Below are 26,220 nucleotides of genomic sequence, written 5' to 3'. Positions count from 1 at the left end.
AGCTGACTGATACATGTCAATGTCAACCAAAAACTACTTCAAAAAGCCTGACCTTTATTTTCCCTTCTGGCTTGTACTCACAACATATCAAAGAGAAGTTTTTTTAATGTACAATTACAAAAAATATCGTTTTTTAAGCCTTTATGCTCCAAAACATTCAATATGGGATCAAGTACAACATGAATTTTTGACTGTCACTCTACACCTGATTAATTGTTAATGATGACTTGATTCAGTGGAATGATTTAGCTTGCTTTTGTAAAACACTGAATGAATTTTTGCTGGCAAAGCTAAGAGGTCGGTGGGAGCAATACCTGATATTTCTGGCGGTCACCTGGTGACGGCGAAACTCAAAACCAGGGTGTGAAGAAACACTCAAGGGAATCCACTTGCAGCCTGAAAAAAGGAAGTGATTTCCCAGGAAAGACTTACTGGGCTGGATGCTGAAGGCCAGTTTGGTCCGAGGGGTGATGGGGGGCGGGCTCAGCTGGGAGCTGGGGGGTCCCGGGGACACCGAGAATCGCCGCTCGCTGCACATCACGTTCAGCACCTGGCTCTTGGGTCTCTGCGGCCTCAGGGGGCTGATCTGGGGACCAAAACCAGCGAGAGGGGGACACAGCAAGGCAGAGAAATGAGTGTCAGAGCTGGAAGTGCCCTGCTTTGATGGCTCAGCAGGACGAGGGCAGTGCCAGCAGCCAATGGTGCCGATTCCCAGCTCCAGGCTCTTCCCTTCACAGCCTGCTCTGCTGTGCTGAGCCAATTCCCCAAACACCTGTTTAGGAACACCTGAGGAACTTTAGTGTCTCACACCACATTATACAGCACTCCAAATCTTCATTTTTTTTCTCACACAGATCTGCTTTCCTGTTAAAATTTCTCTCTTGAACCACTTCTGGTTAAAGAAGCTCTGTTCTGATGAAGACATCATCTCTGTCCAGAAACACTTTCTTGGTGGCTCCTGACAGTGCTTATATTTAATTCATTGAAATATCTCTCCTTTTTATTTTGCTCTGGCTGCTTCATAATCCATTGAAATTTTCTATCAGGAACCCTCAAAAGATATTTGTAATCTGATGGGCAACTTTTGCTTTAGTTAAGTTTTTAGTTTAAATCTTAGCTCTACTGATTTCCCCATGCACCACCCTCATAGAACAGGAATCACAGTGAAAAAAAAAAAATGAAGCTTTTATTTCAAACAGATCCCAGAAAATGGAGCAGCAGCCTGATGTTAAAAGGGGAATTACTCCAAGGTGTGCACTGGGACAAAACAGAAAGTGCCAGCAGCAATCCAAGGCCTTTTCAAAGGATTTTGTCATTTCCCAATGTTTGGGTTTCTATGAAGCATGTTGGGAAGGAGAAATCTCAAATTTTCTTTTCAGAAAACAAACCCTAAAAGGCTTTGCATCAAAGGTTGTGCCTGTGAGACCCTTCTACAATAAATGAATGACCAAAAGTATGGATCTTTTCTTTGGAAATTTCATCCAGACCTCAGGGTGACCTCTAAGAAATTTTTTTGATGCTAAAAATCAAATCCTAGAGACTCCCAAGGTTTCTGCTTTCCACAGCCTTTAAAGCATATTTTTAGTAGAATGGATAAGCAAAGCCACCACTTTTTCAGGGACAGATAATTATAAAAAAGCAACTAAGGAAAACATGTCAGTTGGTGAGGAAAACATGCCAGAAATGAGAGAAAAAACAAGTGGAAGCAGGTCCCCAAAAACCAACTGGAGGCAGGTGCCTAAAACCCAAGTGGAAGCAGGTCCCAAAAAACAGCTGGGTCCTCAAAAACCAAGTGGAGGCAGGTGCCTAAAAATCAGCTGGAGGCAGGTCCCCAAAAACCAAGTGAAGGCAGGACCCCAAAAACCAGCTGGGTCCCCAAAAACCAACTGGAGGCAGATCCCCAAAACCCAGCTGGAGGCAGGTGCCCAAATTAAGCCCCTCTGTAATTACTGCAATAAATGTGAACTTCTCCTGTGATTGCCAATGCTGGGCCTCCTCTGAAAGCTCCACATAAATCACAGATCTGCTGAGGAATATGAGCTCTTGGGAGGCCACCAATCAATCAATCAATCAATCAATCAATCAATCAATCAATCAATCCATAATGAAGCCATTGCTAATTGTTCCTGGTGTAAGGAAGGGCAGATCAATGGGCAGTGATGTTAGACACCAGCAGATCAATAAAACCCAGCCTGTTGTGATTCCCACCTGCAGCCTTGGAGGGCTGTGTTAAGGACCTGGCCTCTGAGCTGGGTTTGCTCCCAGCTCCTGGGATCAAAGCACTAACAAGGACAATTGATGTTCAAAAAGTTGATTTGATACTTCAAAGCAGAGAATAAATCTCTAGGAAACGATGAAGATATTGCTGATCATCTTCACATACTCAAGTGCTTAATTTATCTTTGTTGTTTTATGTAATTAAGGCCTGAGGTTTGATCAGTCAATAAATTCACGGTGAGTGCAGTGAAATTTAGGGAAGAATATTTCAACCACGCAATTAAACAGCCTCTGAATGGCTCCTTTTCCATGCAAATCTGAAAGCTCCATGAAATAATTCTGCAGTTTTAGAATTTCCCCATGTTCTTCCACGGTGATTCAAATGATTGGAAAAAAGAAGATTCCAGAAAAGACTGGAAACATTCTTTTCTTTAGACAACATCATTGTTGGGAAGAGCAGCAGGAGCTCTGCAGAGATGGGGATGGCCACTGGCATTTCTCTCACTTCATATTCTCTAGAAATTTGTCTTCTGCTGTAAAATCCTCAAATATTTCAGAAATCAGAACTAAGAATCTGTTAAAAACTTCGCCAAATAACTGAAATGTTTTAATTGAATGAGTGACAGCACAACGAGCTGTAAAATTCTCAGCAGAATGAATCCAGTATCTGTAATAAAAAAATTTAGTTAGCTAAAAGTATTAATTACTAAAATGTCACTTTAGAAACTTTTCAAAGTTTAATTTCTATTTCTAGTCAAATCTGTACTCCTAACTTTAAAAAAAAAAATCTTTTTTTTCCCCCCTCTCTGATTTTAATCCAACAAATTTCTTTCTTCTTCCAAGCTCTTAATGCAGGAAAAAGCAGAATGTCTTTTTTCTTCATAGAGCACAGTGGTAAAAGTGCTTTGGGAGTAATTTCAGTTTAAAAAGAGAACTTGCACAGGAATGTTGAACACTGGGAAAACTGAATTCCTACCAAATTTCCCTTCATATCATTAACAGGGGATGCCTCCAGCATGCAAAAAATTTAAGACAAATTTTATCTTTAAACTCATCCTTGATATTATCTGTTCAAAATGCCAGAAGACAGCAGTGGGAATTGGGCAAGCACTGGTGTAAAGTGATCTCAAAAGAGTTTCTTCAGCTTCACCTCGACATGAACTCCCCTCACACCAAACCTTCCAAATGGACTCAGTCATCTTGGAGCTCATCAAGGCTTCTGCAGAGGCTGAAAAGGGAGATTTTTTCTCTCAACAGCAAACTCCTTTTCATATTATTGATCTGTGGACTTGAAGAAGCTCAAAGTAGCTGTGAGTAACCAGTTCTGACATGTCCATAACCAGGGGAATATTGCTCACACCAGTCAGCCACTGAAAGCTCCTTACTGGGATGACTGGAAGAACTTGAGTCAAACCATGCTGGGCTTTACTGATTTTTACTCCTCAGGTGCCAAATGGGAATATGGCCTGAGGGATTATCTTGCCCTCCTTTCCAGCTGGAATTTCCATATTTCCATTCATAAACAAGCTTTTCCAATGTCCAAGACCCCTGAGAGCTGAGGGTGACCTCGCAGTGACATCAGCTGGCTCCCCAGCATCCCTGGATGCCTCCCAACTGCTCCAACTGACTCAGCTGCCCTGAAATACAATTTTCTCCTTCTGTGACATCCCATGATGGCTCTGCTGGTCCATTTGGCATCTGGGATATGCCAGTGGAAGTCCTGCCATGGTGATCCCAGTCCTCAACGAGTCCCAACACAAGTGCTGCAAGGTGCAAAGTGAAATGTGTGGCAGTAAAATCATGGGATGTGGAAATCTGGGCAGTGATGCTCACCAGGCTGGCTCTGGCAAGAGGAATCTCCATTTTATCAAACCTTGCAAAATTTACTGAAGTCAATGAAAAAACTCCTTGGTTTCAAAGGTGAAAAGCCTGAGCCCCCAGATGGGATTTTATTGGAGTTTCTGACTGGGAGCATCAAACACAAGAACTCTGATTTTTCAGGATGTCCCAACATATGTGTGAGAGATTAACTCATCTCTGGGTGGAAAAGGAGGGCAAAATCCAGAAAACAGAGGAAGTGTGGTTGAACATTTAAATAATATCTTCCTATAAATACCAAACAGAAAGAATTTAAAGGATCCAGTTATCACAGGTGAGAGAGAAATTGTTTCAAAATCCAATACCAATGACACAGCACCAACAAGACTCTGCTGAGTGCAAAGCTCTACAAGTACTTGTGCAGATCTTGAAAAGAACATTCCATTTATTTCTGAGAGGTAATTTTAAACTCTTGGCCTCCAAACAGGTGTCCAGACAGAGATTTGGAGGTCACAGTCAGTTCATGCTCTCCCTGCTCCAGCTTTAGACATCCCTGCTTTCAATTTCCCAGCTCCAACTTCTCAGGTTACCTAAGCCTTGAGGACAGTTCCAGTGAATTAAATCTAAGCCAAGAAGAGAGGGTTTATGAGAGATATGTCCTGGTTTTAATATCCTTACACACAGGAACTGCTCAGGATTTTCTGCTCCAAACAACCCTTCAAGGACACGTGAGTGCTGCCAGAATGACCTTGGAATATCCCACCAAACACTGTCCTGCAGCTGAAATATGGGCAAATCCATCCCAATCTACTGGGAACCAGCAATTCCAAAGGCTGCTGGCATGGCAGCATTTATTTCAGCTATGCTGTGCCATCTGCTCCTTTATCAAACAGTCACACAGAGCTTTGGGTGAAGATTTTTCAGAGGATCTTTTCCCCATTGTAAACCAAATCTGCATTTTTGATTCATTAGCATGTATATTAACACTGTGGTATATCCCCTCGGAGTTATTTCTGGTCTACAAAGGATCTAAATGGTAAAAATCAACATTTTGATTTCAAAAGAGAGAGAACATGGCTCAGAATTAGATAAAGCTTTCCTTGCTAATAAAGTTACCGTTTCTGAAAGGATCACTGCTTCAGCCTGCTGCAGAGAAATATCAGTAGATTTAAATTCTTTATCAAATATCTCTTGATGCTTGCTGTTCCTCTTCTCCTTCTTCTTTTCCTTTTTATCTTTATCTAGGTCATCCTTGTCCAATTTATCTTGCGACCTAGAATGCATCTTTTTTGGCAGGAGGGGCTCCAGCACGAACCTGAAGAAAAACGTTGTTGCTCAGATCAATAAAAAGCTGTTTTCAAAACAACTAATTTTTATTTACATATTTCCCAAAGTCTCACTTGAGTTAATGAGGCTTTGCTAATCCAGGAAAACTCATTAGAGGGAGAAGGAGGGGGCAGAAGGTCACAACAATCATAATTGTCTTGTAATAAAAATTACTGCAGAACTGCTGGAGAAGTGGAGCTGAGGTTTCCCCGCTCTGCAGTAAATTTATTGGTTTCTGGCTGCACAAACTCCTGAATTTCACATTAAAAAAATGGGTTTCTCATTCAGCACTGCCACTCTCCATGCTGTGGCACCTGGAAACTCCAGTCCCACCCCCTGCCACGGGCACCTTCCACTATCCCAGGGTGCTCCAACCTGGTCTTGGACATTCCAAGATTTATTTTATATTATAAATAAAAACATTAAAAATACCCCCACTAAGATCACACCTAGAGAAATTCACACTGGCAGATTTTAAGACTGTCTCAAAACACCAGGTTACAAAACAAAAACCAACCCCAAAATTCCCATGGAAGGAGACACTTTTTAGCTCTGGAAAAGCATTTCCCATGCCATAGGGTGCATGCAGGTATGGGCCACAACCTTTGCTATGAAATTCCAGAGTATTCATATTTCACACAATTTGCAGTGACATTATCCTAATCCCCACCATTAGCAGCAATATCCCAAATTATTGTTATTTTTTTATTGTTATTTCCACTCTACACCAGCTCATTTGATGGGAAGATGCTCAAGGCAGCACCTGCAACAATAATGTGCCCTGAGCCATTTCCCAAAGCCTGAATCCCACAAGTTTATTAATCTGATTTTACACACAGGGAAAAGGCAATAATTTGCCCAGGGCCACAAAGAACTTTCAGTGGCAGAGCCCAGAGCAGAGCCCAGCTCTCCTAACACCAGGACTTTTTACAACCTGAGTTGTGTATTTTGGTCTGGGTGGTGCCAGCACCTCCAAAGCCAACTGCAAATTTTCAAGAGGAATTTTCATCCTTCACACAATGATTAATTGCTTCACTTCCAAGCACTATATTAGCACTATTAATTATTTGGATTATTAATGGATCTGTGCTAAAATGGGTCAGCACACTGTGCTCCAACTGGAAGCACTTTGGGATTGCCAAGAGCTGACAAATCCCACCAGGACTCTCCTGCTTCCAACCACTGAGTGCACGTGCTCACATTTGTATTTCTAAGTCTCATTTTAAACAGTCCCTGCTTTAAAGTCAGTTTTATTTATGCATAGAGTTGGGAGTTGTAAAACACGTCCTGTGTCAAAGTCTGCTTTGAGTTTTTGCTGTTTAAAAGCTCCAGAGCAGGAGCTGGAAATGGCATTAAATAGAAACTGAGTGATTTGGGTAAGACACTCCTTTAGCTTCATGTTTAATTGGTTTTTTTTTTAGCTTCATCTACATTCTCAAATTTAATTTATGAAGAGACATGGAAAGACAAGAGGAGAACTGACCATAAACCCCAGAGCAGGGACAGGAGGGAACTTCTGCCAGGTGAGCAGTGCCAAACCACCCACATGATTTTACAGCCTCTGGAATTCTTGAGGTCTTTCATGGTATTATTTACATCTGATGATTTTTCTTCTCCTCCTCCACTGATCAAACAAATGGGGGGAATTTTCAGGTCTTCTCAGTGACAAGAGTTGATTTATTCCATTTTCCTGTATTGCCCTGGGCTCAGAGCAGGAGCTGAGCTGAACTGTGATCTTTGTGGGATCTTTATAAAAATACACCCTGAGGACACCCAGACCCTCAAAAACTACATGACACCTACCACAAGACAGCTGAGAGGTGAAGCTGAAGGAAATCATACCCAATGAGAAGATAAAATACATTTAAAGATTTTGAAGGGAAAACCAGAAAGAGGCAGGGGAAGATTTGATATTTTTCTTCTCAGGTAAAACAAAGTTGCTCACTTACTTGGGATGGTTGTTCTGCCCAAATTCCAGCAAGACAACTTTGCTCAGAATTAGTCAAAACTCAGGATCTCTGCTGTCCCCCATTTACACCAATGTGTGAGAACATTGCAGAGGGCAGTGGAATGAGAGCTGAGCTGTGCTCTGTTCACAGCTCCTCCCAATGACCAAATAAACCCTTTGGAATCAAGGCAAGCATCCTGTTGGTCCTTAGGTGCTGGATTTCATTTTACTTGATGCCCTTAGTCTCTAGCCAGTTAGTAACTCCCCTCTGAAGGTGCACAGGGGTTTCCAGCACATCCCTGTAAATCAGCAGCCCTTCAGAAGGCTTTAAAAAAACTGCTGCTTTGGTCAAATATTGCATTTCTGGATTACAGGGGTGCCTGAGGGGAGGAAGAGAGAGAAGGGACTTCTGAGGCTGCATGGAAAGCTCAGACAGCAAACAGATTATTTTGTTCTTTGAGGGATGTGACTGTGAGACAGGGCTTATCAACAGAATTCCCAGTTCCCACGTGAAATATCTTGATAAGTCTTGAAGTACAATCTTGCCATAAGCAGCTTTTCCTCGGGCAGGGGAAGTGAGCAGCAGTGATTGAGCAGTCAGGTAATCCTGCCCTGAGCTCCTGGGCCAGGGCTGGCTGCACACCCAGCCTGCAGAGCATCCCCTGCACTCACACACCCGGGGTGACTCTAAAAAGGGGGAACTGATCTCCTCTTTGGGGATTTTGGTGCTGTTTGAATGCTTAGAAGGCAAAAAGGAGCAAAATTGTATTTAGCTAGGTTAGAGAACAAGAGACCTCGAGAGAAATGTCTCTGTAGGTTGAGGTTTTTTAGCCAGTATTAGGCTGTCCCTTAAAAAAATCATGGAATGGTTTGGGATGGAAGAGACCTTAAAACTCATGCAGAACCAGGGCCAGGGACACCTTCCACCATCCCAGGTGCTCCAACCCCAGTGTCCAACCTGGCCTTGGCACTGCCAGGGATCCAGGGGCAGCCACAGCAAATCTGGGAATTCCATCCCAGCCTCTCCCCGCCCTCCCAGGGAGGAATTCCTTCCCAATATCCAAATCTACCCACTGACAGTTTAAATCCATTCCCTGTGTCCTGTCCCTCCGTGCCTTGTCCCCAGTCCCTCTCCAGCTCTCCTGGAGCCCCTTTAGGACACGGAGCCTTCTCCAACTGCACATTCCCAGCTCTGATATCTGGGAATTCCCAGCCACAAAGCGCAGGGAGGCTCAGGGACAATCCCTGGCCGAGGATTCCCCACTCACCCGTCGGAGCCGGGCCGGGAGGGTGTGCTGTCCGAGGACAGGGACGACACGGAGGCCACGGACAGGGGCCGGGATGACGAGGGCATGGTGAAGGATCTGACCATGGAGCGGGGCCGGCTGCCCCGCCGCTCCTCCAGGCTGGACAGCTGCACCGAGAAATGACACACCTTAGTGCTTCGGTCCCAAAAATACCCCACAGTGCCAAAGGGAATGGGGGAATATCAAATCTTACTGCTTCAATCCCAAAAATACCCCACAGTGCCAAAGGGAACGGGGGACAGCACTGTGGATTTCTGTCCAGGTAGAGTTTGGCATCATTGATAATAATGACCAATATCTCATGTTGTCATTAATAAATTAATAACACTCAATACCTCATGTTATCATTGAGAAAATAGTAACAATCAATACCTCATGTTATCATTGAGAAATTAATAACAATCAATACCTCATGTTATCATTGAGAAATTAATAACAATCAATACCTCATGTTATCATTGAGAAATTAATAACAATCAATACCTCATGTTATCATTGAGAAATTAATAACAATCAATACCTCATGTTATCATTGAGAAATTAATAACAATCAATACCTCATGTTATCATTGAGAAATTAATAACTAGTATCTCATGTTATCATTGAGAAATTAGTAACAGCAAATACCTCCTGTTATCAATAATAAATTGGTAACAACCAATACCTCAGGTTATCACTGAGAAACGAATAACAATCAATACCTCCTGTTATCATTGATAAATTAATAACAACCAGTACCTCATGTTATCATGGAGAAATTAATAACTAATACCTCATGTTATCATTGATAAATGAATAACAAGCAATACCTCATGTCATGAAGAATAAATGAATAACAACCAATACCTCCTGTTATCATTGATAAATTAATAACAATACCTCATAAAACCAACAAAGAAATAGGATCTAAAGGCAATCTGCCTAAAGGACTAGAAAGAAATATTTATTTATATTTAGATATTTATTTATACTTTTTAATATTTATTTCTATATTTATATTTATTTATCTGTATTTAGAAAATATTTCTATATATATAATAATTTATAAATTATAAATTATGCATATATTTATAATATATTTATAATATATTTATAATATATTTATAATATATATTATACATCTCCTCACAGGCAGATGTATAATTTTAAGCATATTCCTAGAATTCCTTTGTTCCAATGGTATTTCCATGCTTTTTTTCATCTTTACAATTTTTGTTTAAAAACCCCAATCTTTTTCCATATAAAAAACCCAATCTTTTTCCATATAAAAAACCCAATCTCTTTACACATAATTTTTTAATCTCTGCCATCGTTGTCACTGCCCTGTCAATATATCTCAATGAAATGGGCTTCATAAAAAGCCAAAAAAACCCAAAGTAAAAACCCACAAAGAGAAACTTTATGTTGAAAATATTAGGAGAGCCAATTTACAGAGTGACACCAGGTTAAGAAGAAAATAGATGAAAGTTTTGGTTTTGTTTCAGACAATTTCAGAGTTCTGAATATTTCTCCAAGCTTTGTTAGTCATTAATAACTGATATATGCATAAAATAATTGAACTCTTGCAGTCAACAAATAAGAATCTCATGCTGTTTAATTACAGGTATATTTTCCACCCTGTCAACTACTGGTAAATTGGCCTTGTACAAGGAAGACAGAAGTGATAAAACTCCATCAATCCTGAAAATTCTTACTGGTGTGTGGAGTGAAATTAGAGAGATAACACCACTTTCCAGTCATCTCCTTGATGATGTAAATGGATATTACTGAAGTGACTGACATGCAGGTATCATTAATGTTAATTATTTCTGTTCTCTTTGGGAATAAATTACTGTTTGAACGTTTTCCTGAATATATAAATTCCTAAGATAGGATTTGAAGGAGCACAAACAGAACATGAGTTAAAGGATACCACAAAGGTTGCAATGTTCCCTCTAAGATCTCAGTGTCCCCATTAAAAAAAAAGATGTCATTGCCATAGACAGAATCCCAGAATTATTTAGGGTGGAAAAATCTTCTGAGGTTGAGTCCCAGCTGTGCCCAGTCCTCACCTTGTCCCCAGCCCAGAGCACAAATGTCACATCCACTCATTGCTTGGAGACCCACAGGGATGGGCACTCCAAACCTGCCTGGGCAAATCCCTGCCCACCCTTTCCACGAGGAAATTCCTGCTGGTGTCCAACCTGAGCCCCCCTGAGGTTGTTCCCTCTCCTCCTGTCCCTGTTCCCAAATCCCAAATCCCCCCGGCTGTCCCCTCCTGTCAGGGAGTTGTGCAGAGCCACAAGGTCCCCCCTGAGCCTCCTTTTCTCCAGGCAGAATATGAGCTCATTATAGCACCCAATCCATGCATTTGTGACTGAATTATCAATTCTACCCTGAATTAAAAAGCTGTTTGCTTTATTTGTTCTGACCTTCACACTCAACACTCAAAAGCAGAACAAACCTCCAGTGGAAACACCATGAAATTCTTGGCTTTCCCTTAAGGATGAAGCAGCAACTGGAAATAAGTTGCTGGAATGAGAAAAGCAGGAATTTCAGTCCTTCTAAACTCATGAAGTGGGAGCTGTGGTTGTCTTGCCTGTCGACATTCAGTGTAGGTACAACCAAAAATTACCACAGAGCAGCACAGCCCTCCCTGCCCTAAAGGAATTCCTCCTAGGGAAAAGTGACATTCAGCTCAGGAAGAATCCTGCTAAGTGCCCATTTTAAAATTCATTTTTGTAACCCAAATCCTTCAGAAATAAAGGATTATCTTGACTTTCAAGGAACAGACTGGGGCAGTTTAGAAACTGTTCCTCTGTTTGGAAATGAAAGCAGCAAGGCTTCCTCAACCTCCCTCATCTGCTCAGTATTCCATAATTTGATGATCACTGGGAACAACCAGCAATGCTGCATCTACATTGCTTTTTTTAATCAATGGAATCATCATATGGGGATAGAGAGTTGCTGTAATTTAAGGGAATTCCAGATATTGTGGAAAGGAGAAACTGGGAGGGAACTTACGATGGCACGGACCCCGTACTGCTTCTCCACCTTGTCCTTGAGCTGCCTGAAACACGCCTCCATCCTCTCATGGAATGGCCTCAGGGCCTCTGTCACCTTCTCCCCGTGGATCCGGATGCCTTCAGCCAGGAATGGGATCTGGAAAAGAGGATTTGGCTGCTCCACCCTGCCCAGCCCTTCCTGAGCAAAGGGACAGAGCAATGCTGCCACAGCAGGGAAAGAGCTCGTGCACTAATGACAATATTAGGAATAAGAGCAGTGGTGATAGTAATTATAACACTAATAATAATAATAATAAATAACAACAATAACAAAATATTTTAAATGAGAAGAATTATTATCATGATCACAGGAACCATCATCACATCATTCCTTGTATATGATGCATGACAGGATCTAAACTCCTCCTCTCCAGGATTTCCCTTTTTTTTTTTTTTTTTCCTGTTAAGCAAAGTCCTTTAAATTTAATACAGCCCTAACTGTGCCCAGAAATCCCCTACTGGATTTATCCCACAGCACAAACCCTCCTGTGATATTCCATTCTCAAGCTCCCATAGACTTTGTACTTGAAAACACCAAACTGATGAATGAGGAGTCTCACACCACGTTATTAATATCAAATCCTTTCCCAGTTCCATGAGGATAAAACCCTAAAGAATAAAATAGTTTATGTTTTCTTTAATAAATGCTCTTTCTAAAGCTGCAAATGAGCTCCATCCTTGGACAGATATATATTGCAGAGCAATATTTATTAATAAAACATACAGGTTTAGATGCTATATAGTTCTCCTTAGAAAAATTATTTTATTTTCTCTGTGAAGAAAACAGAAGAGGGGAAAAAAATTAAATTAATTCTCTTTTGTAACTGAAAATAATCATTTATCTTCAAGGCTTCTGTCACAAAATATCCATGCCAGCACAGGATTATATAATTAGTTCCTAGTGTGGAGGTGTAGCTGACCTTTGGAAATGTTTTAAGAGAGACATTTTCATTCCCACAGCTATCCACACACACCATTAGAGTTTTCTACCTCCAGCTCAGGAAAAATATTTCCTCTTCCAGGTCCGTTTCAGCCCACACAGTGCTCTGATTCTAACTCAGATATTCTCTGCAGCAATCAAGCTAAGAGGCTTCTTCTTAATAATTCATAATTAAATCATAATACTGATTAAAAACAGATTTTTCTAATAAGACTGAGCTGCAATCAGAAGGAGCAGCTTTATTAGTAAGGAGAATAATAAACACACAGATGAATTACAGATGAACAAACTCAAGAAATCTTATCAAGATGATTCCCTGAGATTTGGCACTATTTAAATGGACAATGCTGCTTCTCCAAAGAGACTACAAAGAGAAAGGACTTTATTTTTTTTTTTAATGTAGTGGCTTTTATTTATAACCATATGGATTTGTATGTGACAAAAATTAAACATGAAACCAGAAATTTTTCCTGCTCTCAATGAGTAAACAAATTTCTAAATGTTCATAATTACCAGGCCACGGTGACCCTCCTGTTTGGGGGTAAGTGGTCACTTGGCTCATTTATTTTTAAAGAACTGTTGACATTGGAAATGGATTCTTCTTTAAAAACCCTGGAATTACCATGCTGAAGGACATGAAGGGTCTGAGGTGAGAGCTGATAGCTCAGACCCCTCTGTGACCATTTCATGGGCAGAAAATGCAACGAGGAACCTGTCCTAGGGATCAGCCACCTCCAGGTTGGAAAATCAGGAATAGGAAGTAAATGACATTATTTGTAGGGGAAAAAACGTGGGGGCAAGGAGAAGGAGAAGGAGAAGGAGAAGGAGAAGAAGGAGAAAAAGGAGAAGGACAGGTTTGTTAATCTTTTACAGAAGTTGAAATTCATGAATGTGCCGTGGCTTTGCCACAGAAGAACGGGAGGCTGCTGAGTCAGGATATTTGGCCTCCCTGTCCAAGACCACTCAATCTTTAAACATTTATCAAGTGCAGGAAGAACCTCCCAACTGTTTCACCTTCTTCTACCAACTTCCAAATTGCTCCTGTGGCTCCTCTCCAGACCCAGGGAAATGTGGTGATGAGTGACACAGACTTTTACACCTCCATGAATTGTTGTGAGAGGCAGAATTTTGCCACATTCAGGATATTCCCAATTAATCTGGCCTTGGAGAAAGGGCATTTTCTTATTTCACAACTCTGCTCTTGGCTGATTTTAAAATTTTATAAAGTTCCACTGTAACTTCAAATTATTTCCTGATTTGTTTTCCCCCTCCTTTTTTTTTTTTTTAATCTTGATCTGTTCAGCTGAAAAGAATGAAAAAAAAATGACATTGATTTGAATTATTAAACTAATCTTTGAAAACAATCTTTCAGAGCAAGGGGATCATAAAATATGAGCATAAAACCTGAGTTTGGTATGCAGCAGTTCTTTCATCTCTGTAGAAGGAGCACAAGGTTTTGATTTGCCTTGGTATTTTTCTGTTTTGCTGTGCTGTAAATACTTTAGCTAAATGCAGAGTGACTAATGTCATCAATCATTCATTTCTCTGCCTTAATTTCAATCAATCATTTCATTATCTTCATGTTAAAATGAAAGATCAGCTTGAAATGGTGCAGTTGCATGGGAACATTTTTTTGCCTAAGTTGGAAAAGCACCAAGAAGGACAAAAATGGACATTGCTCTGCTAATGGAATTTATCTGAATTAATAAGAGACAGAAACAAAATGTACACTTGAAGTTAGAGGAATTATAGCAAGATAATATCCTGAATTCCATGGCACAGTGAAGAAAGAGGGAAGGGGATGAAAAAAAATGAAATTTAACTGGTCAGCTGGTAATACAATTGTCAGGCTCCTATTTCATATACTCAGATTGATTTATGCAGCAGGGAGAGAATTCCATGTGATTACAGAACTCCAAGCCCCACGTTATTGAAAAATGAAATCTCCTTTTTGCTTTGCATCACTGCCAGCCCAGGATGAATTCAGCCCCTTCCAAGGCTTCCATACACATCCCTCTCCCAATATTTGGGAGCTGACTCCCACCTGGCTGGAAACTGAAATAATTTAAATTTTAGGATCCCCTAAATGCGTATGAAACATCCAAGGCAATTTAAAAGCACTGAAAGGGCTTTTGGTGACTTTAATTCTAGGATCTAAAAATAAATGTTGATTCCTTTTCTCTATTTTCCTGGGTCCTGTTCTTTTGGAAGCACAAAACTGATGGGAGACCATGTGTTTAAAAGCCCTGAATAATAAAAATACAGTGTGATCAGCTGCCATACCTATTTTCAATTTGTAATATTATTTTAATACACAAGTGTCACCAAAGTGAGCCTTTGCTTTGCTCTGGGTTTGGAATTCATTTGAAGTATCACTCTCAGAGGCAGAGACACAGAACTGACACCAAGTCAGTCTGCTGGGACCAAATTATTTTCCTCTATAAAACTTAAAGCTTATAAAATCTAATCTTTCCTAAAAGCTCACTAGGAAATAAATAAATAAAAAAATGCCTTTTTTTTTTTCCAGACCAAAAAGAGTTTTTTACTCACTGATAGTTTTATGGCCTTCAGAGGGTATTTTATTTTTGAATTCTGTAGCTTTGGTTCTACTACCTCTAAGATTGAAATCTACAGAAGTGTAAATTATTCCCTTTATTATAAAGACAGAATTGAATATGAAAAGACAATGATTCATTTTCTTCTTCTGTGGGGAAAAAAACCCATTTCTAATCAACCTGGTATTTTTTTTAGTTATCATAAAATTATCCTGAGACCATAGAAAAATGTCCAGTTATGTGACTATGGAACAAAACTTGAATTGTGTCTTTTTTGCCCTGAAAAATATTTTCTCATCTGACACAGATGGAAGATTGTCACCACTATGTTTACAAAAAAAAAATAAAAATAAAAAGAAAGAAAAAAGAAAATATCTTGGTCATATTTGTTCCCTGCAAGTTTTCAAATCTGACATAATTGCTCATTTTGATAAAGATGAACTTTAACTCAAGCTCCAAGACAGATTTAAATGGCAACAAAATGTATCCAAGGTGAGGATAATGTCTGAATTTCCTCCAGAGTGACTCCAAGCTGCCTTTCCACAGCAGCTGCCTCTGCCAAACCTGATTTCAAGTTTTTTTACCTGCCAAGCAATCAGATCCTTCAGCTTCTCAATCTTGTCATGATCCTCTGGATGCTCGTGCATGTATTTTTCAGTAAAAAAAGCCTAATTGAGAGAGAGAGAAATGAGCCACTATTTCAGAAAATGAAACATCTACCACCAGAGGAATGAGCTACAACCAAGATAAATTGATCAGCTTAGAAATTCTGCCAAGGAACAGCCACAAACACAAAGTGAAAACGATGGAATCTCAGGATCACAGTGGTTTGGGATGGAAAGGACCTTAAATCCCACCCAGTGCCACCCCTGCCATGGCAGGGACACCTCCCACTGTCCCCAATGTCCAACCTGGCCTTGGGCACTGCCAGGGATCCAGGGGCAGCCACAGCAAATCTGGGAATTCCATCCCAGCCCCTCCCCACCCTCCCAGGGAGGAATTCCTTCCCAAAATCCCATCTAAATCTACCCACTGTCAGGTTGAAGCCATTCCCTGTGTCCTGTCCCTCCGTGCCTTGTCCCCAGTCCCTCTCCAGCTCTCCTGGAGCCCCTGCAAGGTCACACTGAGGTCACCCAGAGTTGTCCTCTCCAGGCTGGACAATCCCAGCTGTTCCTCCCATCAGAGCTGCTCCATCCCTGCTCTGACCTCTCCCCATGTGCTGGGCTCAGCTGGGGCCCAGCAGGACAGGGAATGCTGATGGAATTCTGGGAATTCTGGCCTTACTGATGCCTTGAGGAGCTGGAACAGAGGCTACACACGGAGTTAAGGAGAATAAAATACAAAAGCCACACCCCAGCAATATCAGTGCCACAGTGGTGGCCCCTGCCTGGAGGGCTCCAAGATGGAAGGAAAGGAGGGGGTTGGTCACAAAATCTCACATTTTTATAGGTTCTGGTTAATTTGCATGAACCCACCCTCCACCTTTCCACATAGTTTGTGCTTAGGGCCTGAGGTTTGGAGAAACTGTCCTTGAGTTCTTAACTAGAATAGGACTGGTTTGCCTTCCTCACCCTAGCACATCAGAAAAGCACATCCAGGGAGAAGAGGAACACTTCAAACTAAAGGCATCATTACCTTCTCGTAGTTGGCAAAGCCCCCCATGACTGCAGGATCCACGATGCCATTGAGCAGCATGGACAGGGGGTTGATGGGGAGGTTGGGGTCATTCAGGTGCTGCTGCACCATATTATTGATCTTATCATTGGTCAGCTGCATGGTTTCGATGGCATTTTCCAGAGGGCTGATCTCCACCTAAAATCCAAACAAAAGGAGATTTTCCATCAGGTCAGGGTTTTTAAGGTGCTCAGTAAAAAAACCCAGGGGCAGAAACATTGCAGGCCTTTCAGAACCCAGGTTCTTGTGAGATTTTTGGCCAACAGTTACCAGGAAGGCTGATTTCAGGCATGTTTGGTATCTCAGTGCTGCAGAAAGTGATATGATGATGGGTATCAGTGCAGGAAGGTAACTGCATTTTGCTGCTGCAGGAGGGATGACATCCCTGCACAACACCCAGAAAGGATCTGGCAGCAATCACGTGAGGTTTTTTTGGAGGATTATGAAGAACATCAGAGATTAAGGGTTGGTAAGTTTTAGCAGCACAAAGAAGATCCAGCTTAACGTAATAGTAAGAAAGAAATGATAACTTTAACGTGGATTTTCTGATGGAAAATGTAATCCTAAGCCGCTCAAAAATCAAGAAGATATTTTTGCAGTGATTATTTTGGTGTGTTTCCAAGGATATTGAGTTGAATATGCTGATGAGATGACATCTAAACTATCTGCTGTGTTTTTTCCCAAGAGGTCACATTTTCTTCATCTGAGCACTGAGAACTGAAGGGAGAAATTTTCTTTCTACCTTGACTTCAATGAAGAGAGTCCTCAGATGCCTTCACGGGGTGAATTAGCTCTTATGCTGTCTAAAATTTGTTTTATTTTAATTGACTGACCTCCAGCTACTTTTTATGCCCAGCTACCGTGCCTTTCAAAAAGTTCATGTTGAAAAAACAGTATTAAAATATTTTAAATATTAGTGGATGGGCTGAAAATCAGTAACTTGCAGTGACCCAGAGTGTAGAGAGTCCTCACTGGAAGACACAGCCTGCTTGTATTAAAAAAATGATGTGGTAGGGAGGGGAAAGGAAGGTTAATTGAGGCCTGTGAGGAAAATGCAAGTGTATATTTGATTACAGCCTCATTTACATAAATGCTACATAAACAAAGCAGCACTTCTACCTGGCTATCAGTTGCTTACCCTGTTTCTGAGAACCACTTATAATCAAATCTCTTTAGTTGTTACTCTTACACCTGCCAGCTGATTACATCAAGGATGTTTTAATTAGCATTTTGAGCAGCCTGCCTGCTGAATTATTCTGGAAGCAGGGAAGGATGCTGGTGTTTGTGCTGGGAATAGGGAGCAGCCAGGCTCGGACAGAGCCCAGCGTGCCATGGGAGGATCTGGACCAGGGAGTGAAGCCACATTCAGCATCTGATTGGGCAAGAGCTGCTGGGAACATCACAGGCTAAATTTAGGATTCTGTCATTTGTATTAATGGCCTTATAACTATGCAATAATGTGTTGATGAACCATTGCTTTTAAAGCTCTTGAGCATCTCCAGAAATTAGCACTCATTGAGCTGACAGCTTTTTGACTTTTCTGTAGCAGCAATCATGGCTTTCTTTCTCGTTCTCCTTTCTTTTACTACTCTTGTAACACTCCCTCTAATTTTTTAAAAAGCAGATGGAGAATTGCAGTTGCCATCTCACTACTACAGACTGGGCTTTGGAACCTGGTGAAAGCTATTTATGACAAGTGTAAATTGTGAGCCTTGTTCCCAGTGCCTTCCTGACTCTGGGCACTCCTCACTCTATCCAGGGAAAACAGGAATTACATTCCCCTGAGACATTTGCACCAGTGCAAAATTCCAAGATAAAAAACAAAACAGAAATTAGCATTTGTGCTTTTTAAACTGAAGTGTGATTCAAAATCTGTTTTCTAATTCCCTGGCTTGTCTCAGCAAATTTTTCCCCTACAACTTCTTGTGTCCAGCTGAATACCAGATACAGATACAGAATAACAAATGCTGGCCCCAAATTCCTTGCAGATAATGAACAGATTGCAAAGGTTTAGGTAAAAGTGCTCAGAAGGAATTTGAAAAGCCAATAGATATTAAGCAACTCTGCATGTTCCTATGGCTTATGTAACATAATACACTGCATTTATAAAATCACTCCATTCTCTCAGCACTGACTCAATGCACTCTCACCTCTCCTTTTAACAATATTCCACTTCCATCAATAAAATATGAAACATGCAGAGCTGCTGGAGTATCCTGGTGCTTAGCAAGGGATCAATAATATCTGTATCCATAATCACAATTTAGCATTACAGGGATGTAAACCCTGTGATCCTCCTTGCAGCATTTTAGCTGACAGGGATCTTGAGGAAAGTCAATACCCATTTTGGAGGAACTGTGCCAGAGGAGGTCAGAAGTTATCTGTAGCAGTCTTCCCACATGTTATTAAGTTCCATTGTGCTATCATTTCTCAGCTATGCAACTGATCCAGTCCTTGCTCCCAAAAGGCTGACAGAAGCATTCTCCCAGGATTTGTGCCCGTTTTGATGCCAGGCAGAGCATGAAGGGTGTACACAAAGTGCCTGTCAGGCTCTGCTCTCTCTGCTCATCAGGACTGGCATCAGATCTGCCAGCCTTTACAAACAGCACTTCTTGCCATCATGAAGATAAATACAATCTTCTCCATCAGGGTTATATTGAAACTACGAAATTCATTAAAAATTCAATGTGTTTTATTCAGCTGCCTATTACTGTCACACATCACATTCATATTCTGTTACTATAGATACCATAGTAATTTTCTGCATTACTTCTGTTCATCCAAATACAACTGTCCAACATAACCTCAATGGAGCAATGAAAAAGGTTTTAATTAATCATATGCAAATTGTTCTTTTCCTTTAAAAATAAGCCTCACAAGAGAGATTTGAAAAACGCAGTAACAATGTTTTTATTGCTACTTAAAAATTACAGCTGCATAAGAATAATTTAATCTTAAAGGCGTTTAATGGATATGTCTTATCTAAACAGTCTAAATGGTTGAACAGAGAAATGAGTAATTTGGAGTTACTCTGTGAGGTTGCTGAGGGTATATTTAGCTAAATATGGAGAAAAAACAAAAACAACCTTTAACCACAAGTGGTAAGAAATGCAGACGTACAATGCCTGTGATTATTGGGGTATTTTGAATTAATGACAATCAAGATATCCAGATCCTCTTTTATAAAGTTCAGGCTAGGTTCTCTGGCATGGAGCAGGGTTTCCCTACATCACCTCAGGTCTCTCTTCATTCTAGGCAGCTGCTGAGAGACACAAATGCTTTCTAAAAGGGCTGGAGGCCTTGGAGGACTGGCTGCATTCCCTTGGGAATGAAAAGCATTGCCTGAGTCACCCTCAGCAGCTTCTCCAGCACGTGCCAGGTACAATCCTATGGATTCCTCACTCACAGAACTCAGCACAGTCACTGAGACACACAAATGTTCCCTGGATGTATAAAACCCCATTTTTTAAAACAATCTCAGTAAAGCCAGACTGATCTTACCATGAAAACTGATTTGACTTCAAACCACCTGAGGATCCCTGGTAATTTATAGGCTGTCACGTAGATGGTTCTCTCAATCCACATGTTCTGCAAAGGGAACACAAGTGTCACATTATCAATGGAGACAGCTGGGACCCCGAGCAAAACCCTCAAACATCAGCAGCAGGACAAGGACCAAGGTATGGCAGATGTTACAGAGCCAGGGGGATTCCAAATGGAATATGGAGCAGCACTGATTAAAATCTGGATGTGACTCAGCAGGGAACAATTGCTCCCTTTCTGCTCACAGGAAGATCCCCTGGTTTTACTGGATGTTCATGGAATCACAAAATGGTTTGGCTTGGACAGGACCTTAAAACCCATCCAGTTCCAGGAGCAGGGACACCTTCCACCATCCCAGGTTGTTCCAAGTCCCATCCAACCTGGCCTTGGGCACTGCCAGGGATCCAGGGGCAGCCACAGCTCCTCTGGGCAGCCTGTGCCAGGGCCTCCTCACAGCACTCATTTTATTGACCATTAGATGAAACAAATGGTTTAGTAAAAAAAAAAAAAAAAAAGCAAAAAGTATTAGTGAACAAAAGATTTTCAGATTCCTGACTGGAATCTTCATGGCAAGACAAGTTTCAGGTGTAACAATTTAAAATCCATTCTCAGAAGAGCTGGTTTTACAAAATAAATAGAGCTTTGCCCATTTTTCTTCTTATTGGTATATAAACGAGAACATGATAAATTGGCTTAATTAACTTTCTATGAAAAATAATCCCTTTAAACCTAGAATTTATTTCTCAACAAGCAAAAGATAATGAATGGCTCAGATGCTCAAAATAGAGGGGGATAAACAAGCAAACCCAAAGTGGTTTTATTTTCTTCATCATTTCTTACTGCAAATTCGTTGTCCGGGTTTTTCTCTCCTTTTCGAACAGGGCGCGAATACTCAAAGCGTTGGACTTCATTCACCCTGTAAAAACTGAAAAGAGGGAAAAGAATCATGGAATCACAGAATGGACTGGGTTGGAAGTGACCTCAAAGATCATCCAGCTCCAAGCCCCAAATTCACAATGAACATCAAATGCTGTTTGTTTAGGAATTGATACTAAATTCTAATATTAGAAGAAGTTTATGAACAAATGTGGGATCATTACTTTCCAGTGGGTTGGAATGTGTGCCAACATTTAAAATCACCATTAAATGGCCTCACAATGCTCACCCTCCATGGCTGTGATCAGATTCATTATCCAACACTAATATGTTATATAAAGGGGACTGAGAAAATGATCAAACCCAACCCAAACTCACCTCACTATTTGCTCTGACACCGGTCTGTGAAATTTGGAGGGTAAATCCAGTTTGGGCTTTACAGTGAAGCACTGAATATCTGAATTTCAGGGGTTAAGAAGTGAAAAGGGAATTTCAGTCACACAGAGCAAACAGCTCAACAGGAGCACACACAAACAAAAATAAGGACAAAAAAAACCCAAAACCGGTGCGTTCCACCCGTCACGGCGCAAGTGCAACAGGTTGGCCATAAATGCTTGACCTGAGCTGCTGGATGCACTGGTTGTACTGGTTGTACAGCCCAAGGATACACTGGCCAGAGGAGGTTTTGATGTCATCACCAGGGGGTGACGTTGTCTTCATCTTCTCGGCGTTGGGGAACTGCGTCAGCAGCCGCGCCTCGAAGTCCTCGCGCCGCTCGTACTCCTTGCCGCGGTAAATGAACACTTTGTTCTGCAAACAGAGGCACCCTCAGCTGCCACCAGCACCCCCAGAGCTAAAACCAGTGCTCCCAGTACAGAACTGGGTGTCTGAGACGCTGACAGCATTGCTGTAGTGCTCCTCAGTACGTGAACAATTTCACACTCCTCACACTGTGTCACAATCCACACTTTATCAATATTTTATTCTCACCTCCAATTCTGACCTGGGATCATTAAGTACACTTTTACCTTTAGGTATTTTTATAAGGCACACTAAAATCACCTCAAAACACAATTTCAAGGATCTGTAACATTATATTAATATATTAAGAGAAATTATTATTGAATCCAAGAGGTCTCTTCCACCTTCCACAGCTGATGATGGAATGGATGCCAAGAAATAAACTGAATTAGGCTTTTTATACATAAACATTTATTCAAAGGCACATAGGTGAGCAAATAATCCTAGCAGAGAAAACAGAAACATAAAACAATGCAGATTTGAGGAGGAATATCCAAAAATACTTACTCTTATAAAAAGACATTAACATATTCAACTTTTGCCATTTTTTATAAACTTTAAACATTTTATAACTTTAAGTTTATTGTATTTGTAAGCATTGGTTTCTTCTTTGCCAATAAAGAAAATGAAGAGATATTTTATACAGTCCATTTATATGCTGAGTTCATTAAATTCAAAAGGAAAATGTAAAAGACAACTTGCATATTTTTAACTGATCAAACATATTAAAGCAAGTTTGGATAAAATTTGCATCTGAATATGCTTAACCTCATTACTCATCTCAAAATGAATACTTGGTGAAAAAATTATACAGCACTTATTAAAAAAAGGGTGTTTTGACTGGGGATAGGAACCTGGAGTTGTTCACATTTGCCCAGTTGGGTTTAATTCTGCAATGGTGCCTTTTGAAAAGCTCAGTAGGGGAAAGAAATTAGAATAATAGATGGCTAAGGAGCCTCTGTATAACTGTAATTTATGTCTATACATTTGTAATTCACAGGGAATGTTGGAATAGAAGGAAAAATGAGGATTTTCTCCATCAGCAGGGCACTCAACAGCCTGCTTTTCAGAGGGCAAACTGGGAAGGAATTCATTCCTGTGAGGGTGGTGAGGCCCTGGCACAGGATGCCCAGGGGAGTTAACTAAATAATAATTATTAATGGGTTAGAGAATCATAATACAGATGAAATTCAGACTTGTTATAGCCCTACTTTTCTTTAGCCACTAATTCAACCCATAAAAATCCTAATATTATTGAAAAAACCCCTTAAAATGTCACTGAAGTTATGATCCTGTCATCAACCAAGTGACACATGTCTTAAATTGGCACGCGACACAGACAAATCAATGATAAAAATTGCTACTAAAGGTGTCACACACACCCTTGATAGTCAACTTCATTTTAGTGACAGTGCTGGAAAGGACACTCACCTGAAAACACACACAAAAGGCTTCTCTAGCACGCTCATATATATATTATATATAAATGTATATTAACCTGACAGGCAAAAATGTCACCATTTCAGATGGTTATGACCCTGAGTGATGGACTGGGTCATTAATCTTCATTTCTAGTGATACCCTGAAGAAATAGAAAGTACTGAATATGTTTGAAGAGAAAGTTTTTCTACTAAAATTCAACTATTCCATCTTAGAAACCAGCAAGGAAAAACCAGTGTTTGTTTTATACATCTAAAAACAACCTGACAGTGTCAGGCAGGTTTCTCCAAGCCAAGAGAAATTTCTAGAGCAAGAAACCTCTGTGGGAACAGGTGAGCACTTACCCTTATGAATGTTGGGAATCCCTGGCCATAATATCCAACAGCAAAATAATCTGGTTTTGGTCGTATCACCTTCACAATGTTTTCATAGAACTGGGCTTGTTTTCTCTGCAAAATAAACAGGAGGGATTTGAATGACCTGAGATTTTAGGAGATTCCTTATACTTCAGATCCTGTATATATCTCTAATTTAAAGATGTTTCATTCCCTTCTTTTTTTCCCATCTTTCTATCAGATTCATGGCATTAGTTGGAAATTCCAGGCTCTGTAGCCATGATTTTTCTCCTCATCATGGTGAATCTGACTGCTGCCTAAGGAATATCTCAATTTTGATGGACCTCATGTTGATGAACCTCATTGTTCCATATCCAATATCTCAATTTTGATGAAGTTCATCATTGTGAACCTCATTGTTCCATATCCAATATCTCAATTTTGATGAAGTTCATCATTGTGAACCTCATTGTTCCATATCCAATATCTCAATTTTGATGAAGTTCATCATTGTGAACCTCATTGTTCCATATCCAACATCTCCATTTTGATTAATTGCATCATTGTGAACCTCATTGTTCCATAACCAACATCTCCATTTTGAAGGCCCTCATCTTGGTGAACCTCACTGCTTCACATCCAGTATTTCACTGGAGTGAAGGCCAGGAATTTGCAAGGCAATCTGAAATTCCAGTCGTGACACTTCCAAGGCCGAAACACCGGAAGGATGAAGCTGCACACAGCTCATCCCAATGGTGCTGACTTGGCAGTTTTGGGCTCCTACATCTCATTACATTCTTCTACTACTCCTCTTCCATATTTACAAGCATGAATTTGCATATGGAAAGCAGGCAGTTGAGAATTGCAGGAAAATGTAAATTTTGGAATAAACACACGCATGTCAGACGCCATCTGCTTTCGACACCGACTTCTTCTTTATCTCTAATGATGAAATAATAGCAAATGAGCACCTTCAGAAGATCTGCTCATTAACTTATTTTTAGTCTATTATTTCTGCAAAGAGAATGACTTTTGATCAGGGAGGAGTTTTAGTGCTGCTCCCACATGACAGATAACAGGAAATGGCACCAAGACTACAAAGACCCAGATCTGCCGAGAACTTCTCAGCTTGTCTGGAGCAAAACTGTTTTGTCCTTTGTGGATTGTCTTAGAGGCTAATATTTAATATTGCCTGCAGTAAAGAGACAAGAGGGAGAAGAGAAAGAACAAAAAACTTCTAAATTTTATTGTGGGAGAAAAAGAAAAGCTAATGGGGTATGTGAGACCTGGCTCATATGGGAGAGTGAATTTTGATCTCTGTCTTGTGAGGCAAATGAACACCAAAACTAATTCTGTGACATCTCATCTCCTGGCTGATGAACAAAGAGCACATAAACTCAATTTCTGATGTGAGGATTGCAAGTTCTGGGTCTTGCTTCTTAGAAGAGGGAGAAACTCCATGGAAATACCCAAGGCCAGGTTGGATGGGGCTTGAAGCAATCTGGGATAGTGGAAGGTGTCCCTGCCCATGGCAAAGTGGGTGGAACTGGATGAGCTTTAAGGTCTTCCCAACCCAAATCATTCCATCACTCTGTGACCATTGGCTGCAATGAATAAAATGCAAATTCCAACTTCCCCAGAATGGATCCAGTAGGATAATTAAAGAGTGGCTGCCTCTGTGACAAACCTGCTCAGGTTCCCATGTGCAAGCAAAAAGGAGATGGAAAATCAAAACTGAGGGACTCAGAGTAGCCACTCCCTGGTGAATAATCACATCTGACAGTCATTTCTAGCTGAGGAACAATCCTGCCCAATTCCTTTCATACTGAAATGAAGAATATTCTGTGCCCACCCCACCAGGAGCTGTGTGCAGCTGAGTTCAACACTGCAGGAATGGCCAGCTCAGACACACTGGGATAAAGAAAGCAGATAAATAATTCAGAGAAATTAAGGAAAATGTACTCTGAGTGCAAAAGCAAAAGGTATCAAAAACTTTAGAGTGGAGAATTTTCAGAACCAATCTGGAATCACATCTCAGCTCTGGTGGAAATGGTTGGGACCTGAGGAGGGACAGTGACAGCTGCCATTTATCTCTTTGGAAGGAAAAAAATGGTGCAGGAGTAATGAATGGGTAACGTCAGGGCAAAAATAACTGACTGGAGACATGAATGCTTGGGATTATTCATACCTAAAAAAAGAAACGTGCACATAGAAAGACACTTGAGAGAGAATGGGGATTTTTTTTCATGTTCCCATTTATATTTAAATTCAAAATTTCCTTTTATACCCTAAATAAATCAGCTTAACATTACTGAAATGTTTTTCTTTCAGCTAAAAAAAAAATAAATTCAATGTTTTTCAGACAATCCAGCGGTAGCCAGTTAATTGACACTGG

At 40.6% G+C, this 26,220-nt stretch overlaps 1 protein-coding gene across 2 annotated transcripts in view; it reads right to left on the bottom strand.

Annotated features, from left to right (window-relative positions):
• DOCK1 (dedicator of cytokinesis 1) overlaps positions 1-26,220 on the bottom strand; it is a 255,021-nt gene that overhangs the window by 15,601 nt on the left and 213,200 nt on the right. For both annotated transcript variants that reach the window (XM_088169442.1, XM_088169443.1), the window contains exons 40-50: positions 23,835-23,939; positions 21,918-22,059; positions 21,628-21,706; positions 21,214-21,298; positions 20,332-20,418; positions 16,792-16,968; positions 15,741-15,824; positions 11,621-11,758; positions 8,578-8,723; positions 5,152-5,350; positions 433-586 (exon numbers count right to left, since the gene is read on the bottom strand). In XM_088169442.1, coding sequence (XP_088025568.1) covers positions 433-586; positions 5,152-5,350; positions 8,578-8,723; positions 11,621-11,758; positions 15,741-15,824; positions 16,792-16,968; positions 20,332-20,418; positions 21,214-21,298; positions 21,628-21,706; positions 21,918-22,059; positions 23,835-23,939 — 1,396 coding nt within the window. The remainder of the gene's footprint in view (positions 1-432; positions 587-5,151; positions 5,351-8,577; positions 8,724-11,620; positions 11,759-15,740; positions 15,825-16,791; positions 16,969-20,331; positions 20,419-21,213; positions 21,299-21,627; positions 21,707-21,917; positions 22,060-23,834; positions 23,940-26,220) is intronic.

This window comes from Sturnus vulgaris, chromosome 8, assembly GCF_052056855.1.
Source record: "Sturnus vulgaris isolate bStuVul1 chromosome 8, bStuVul1.hap1, whole genome shotgun sequence".
Lineage (NCBI taxonomy): Eukaryota > Metazoa > Chordata > Aves > Passeriformes > Sturnidae > Sturnus > Sturnus vulgaris.
This window is presented reverse-complemented; position numbering and strand designations above follow the sequence as displayed.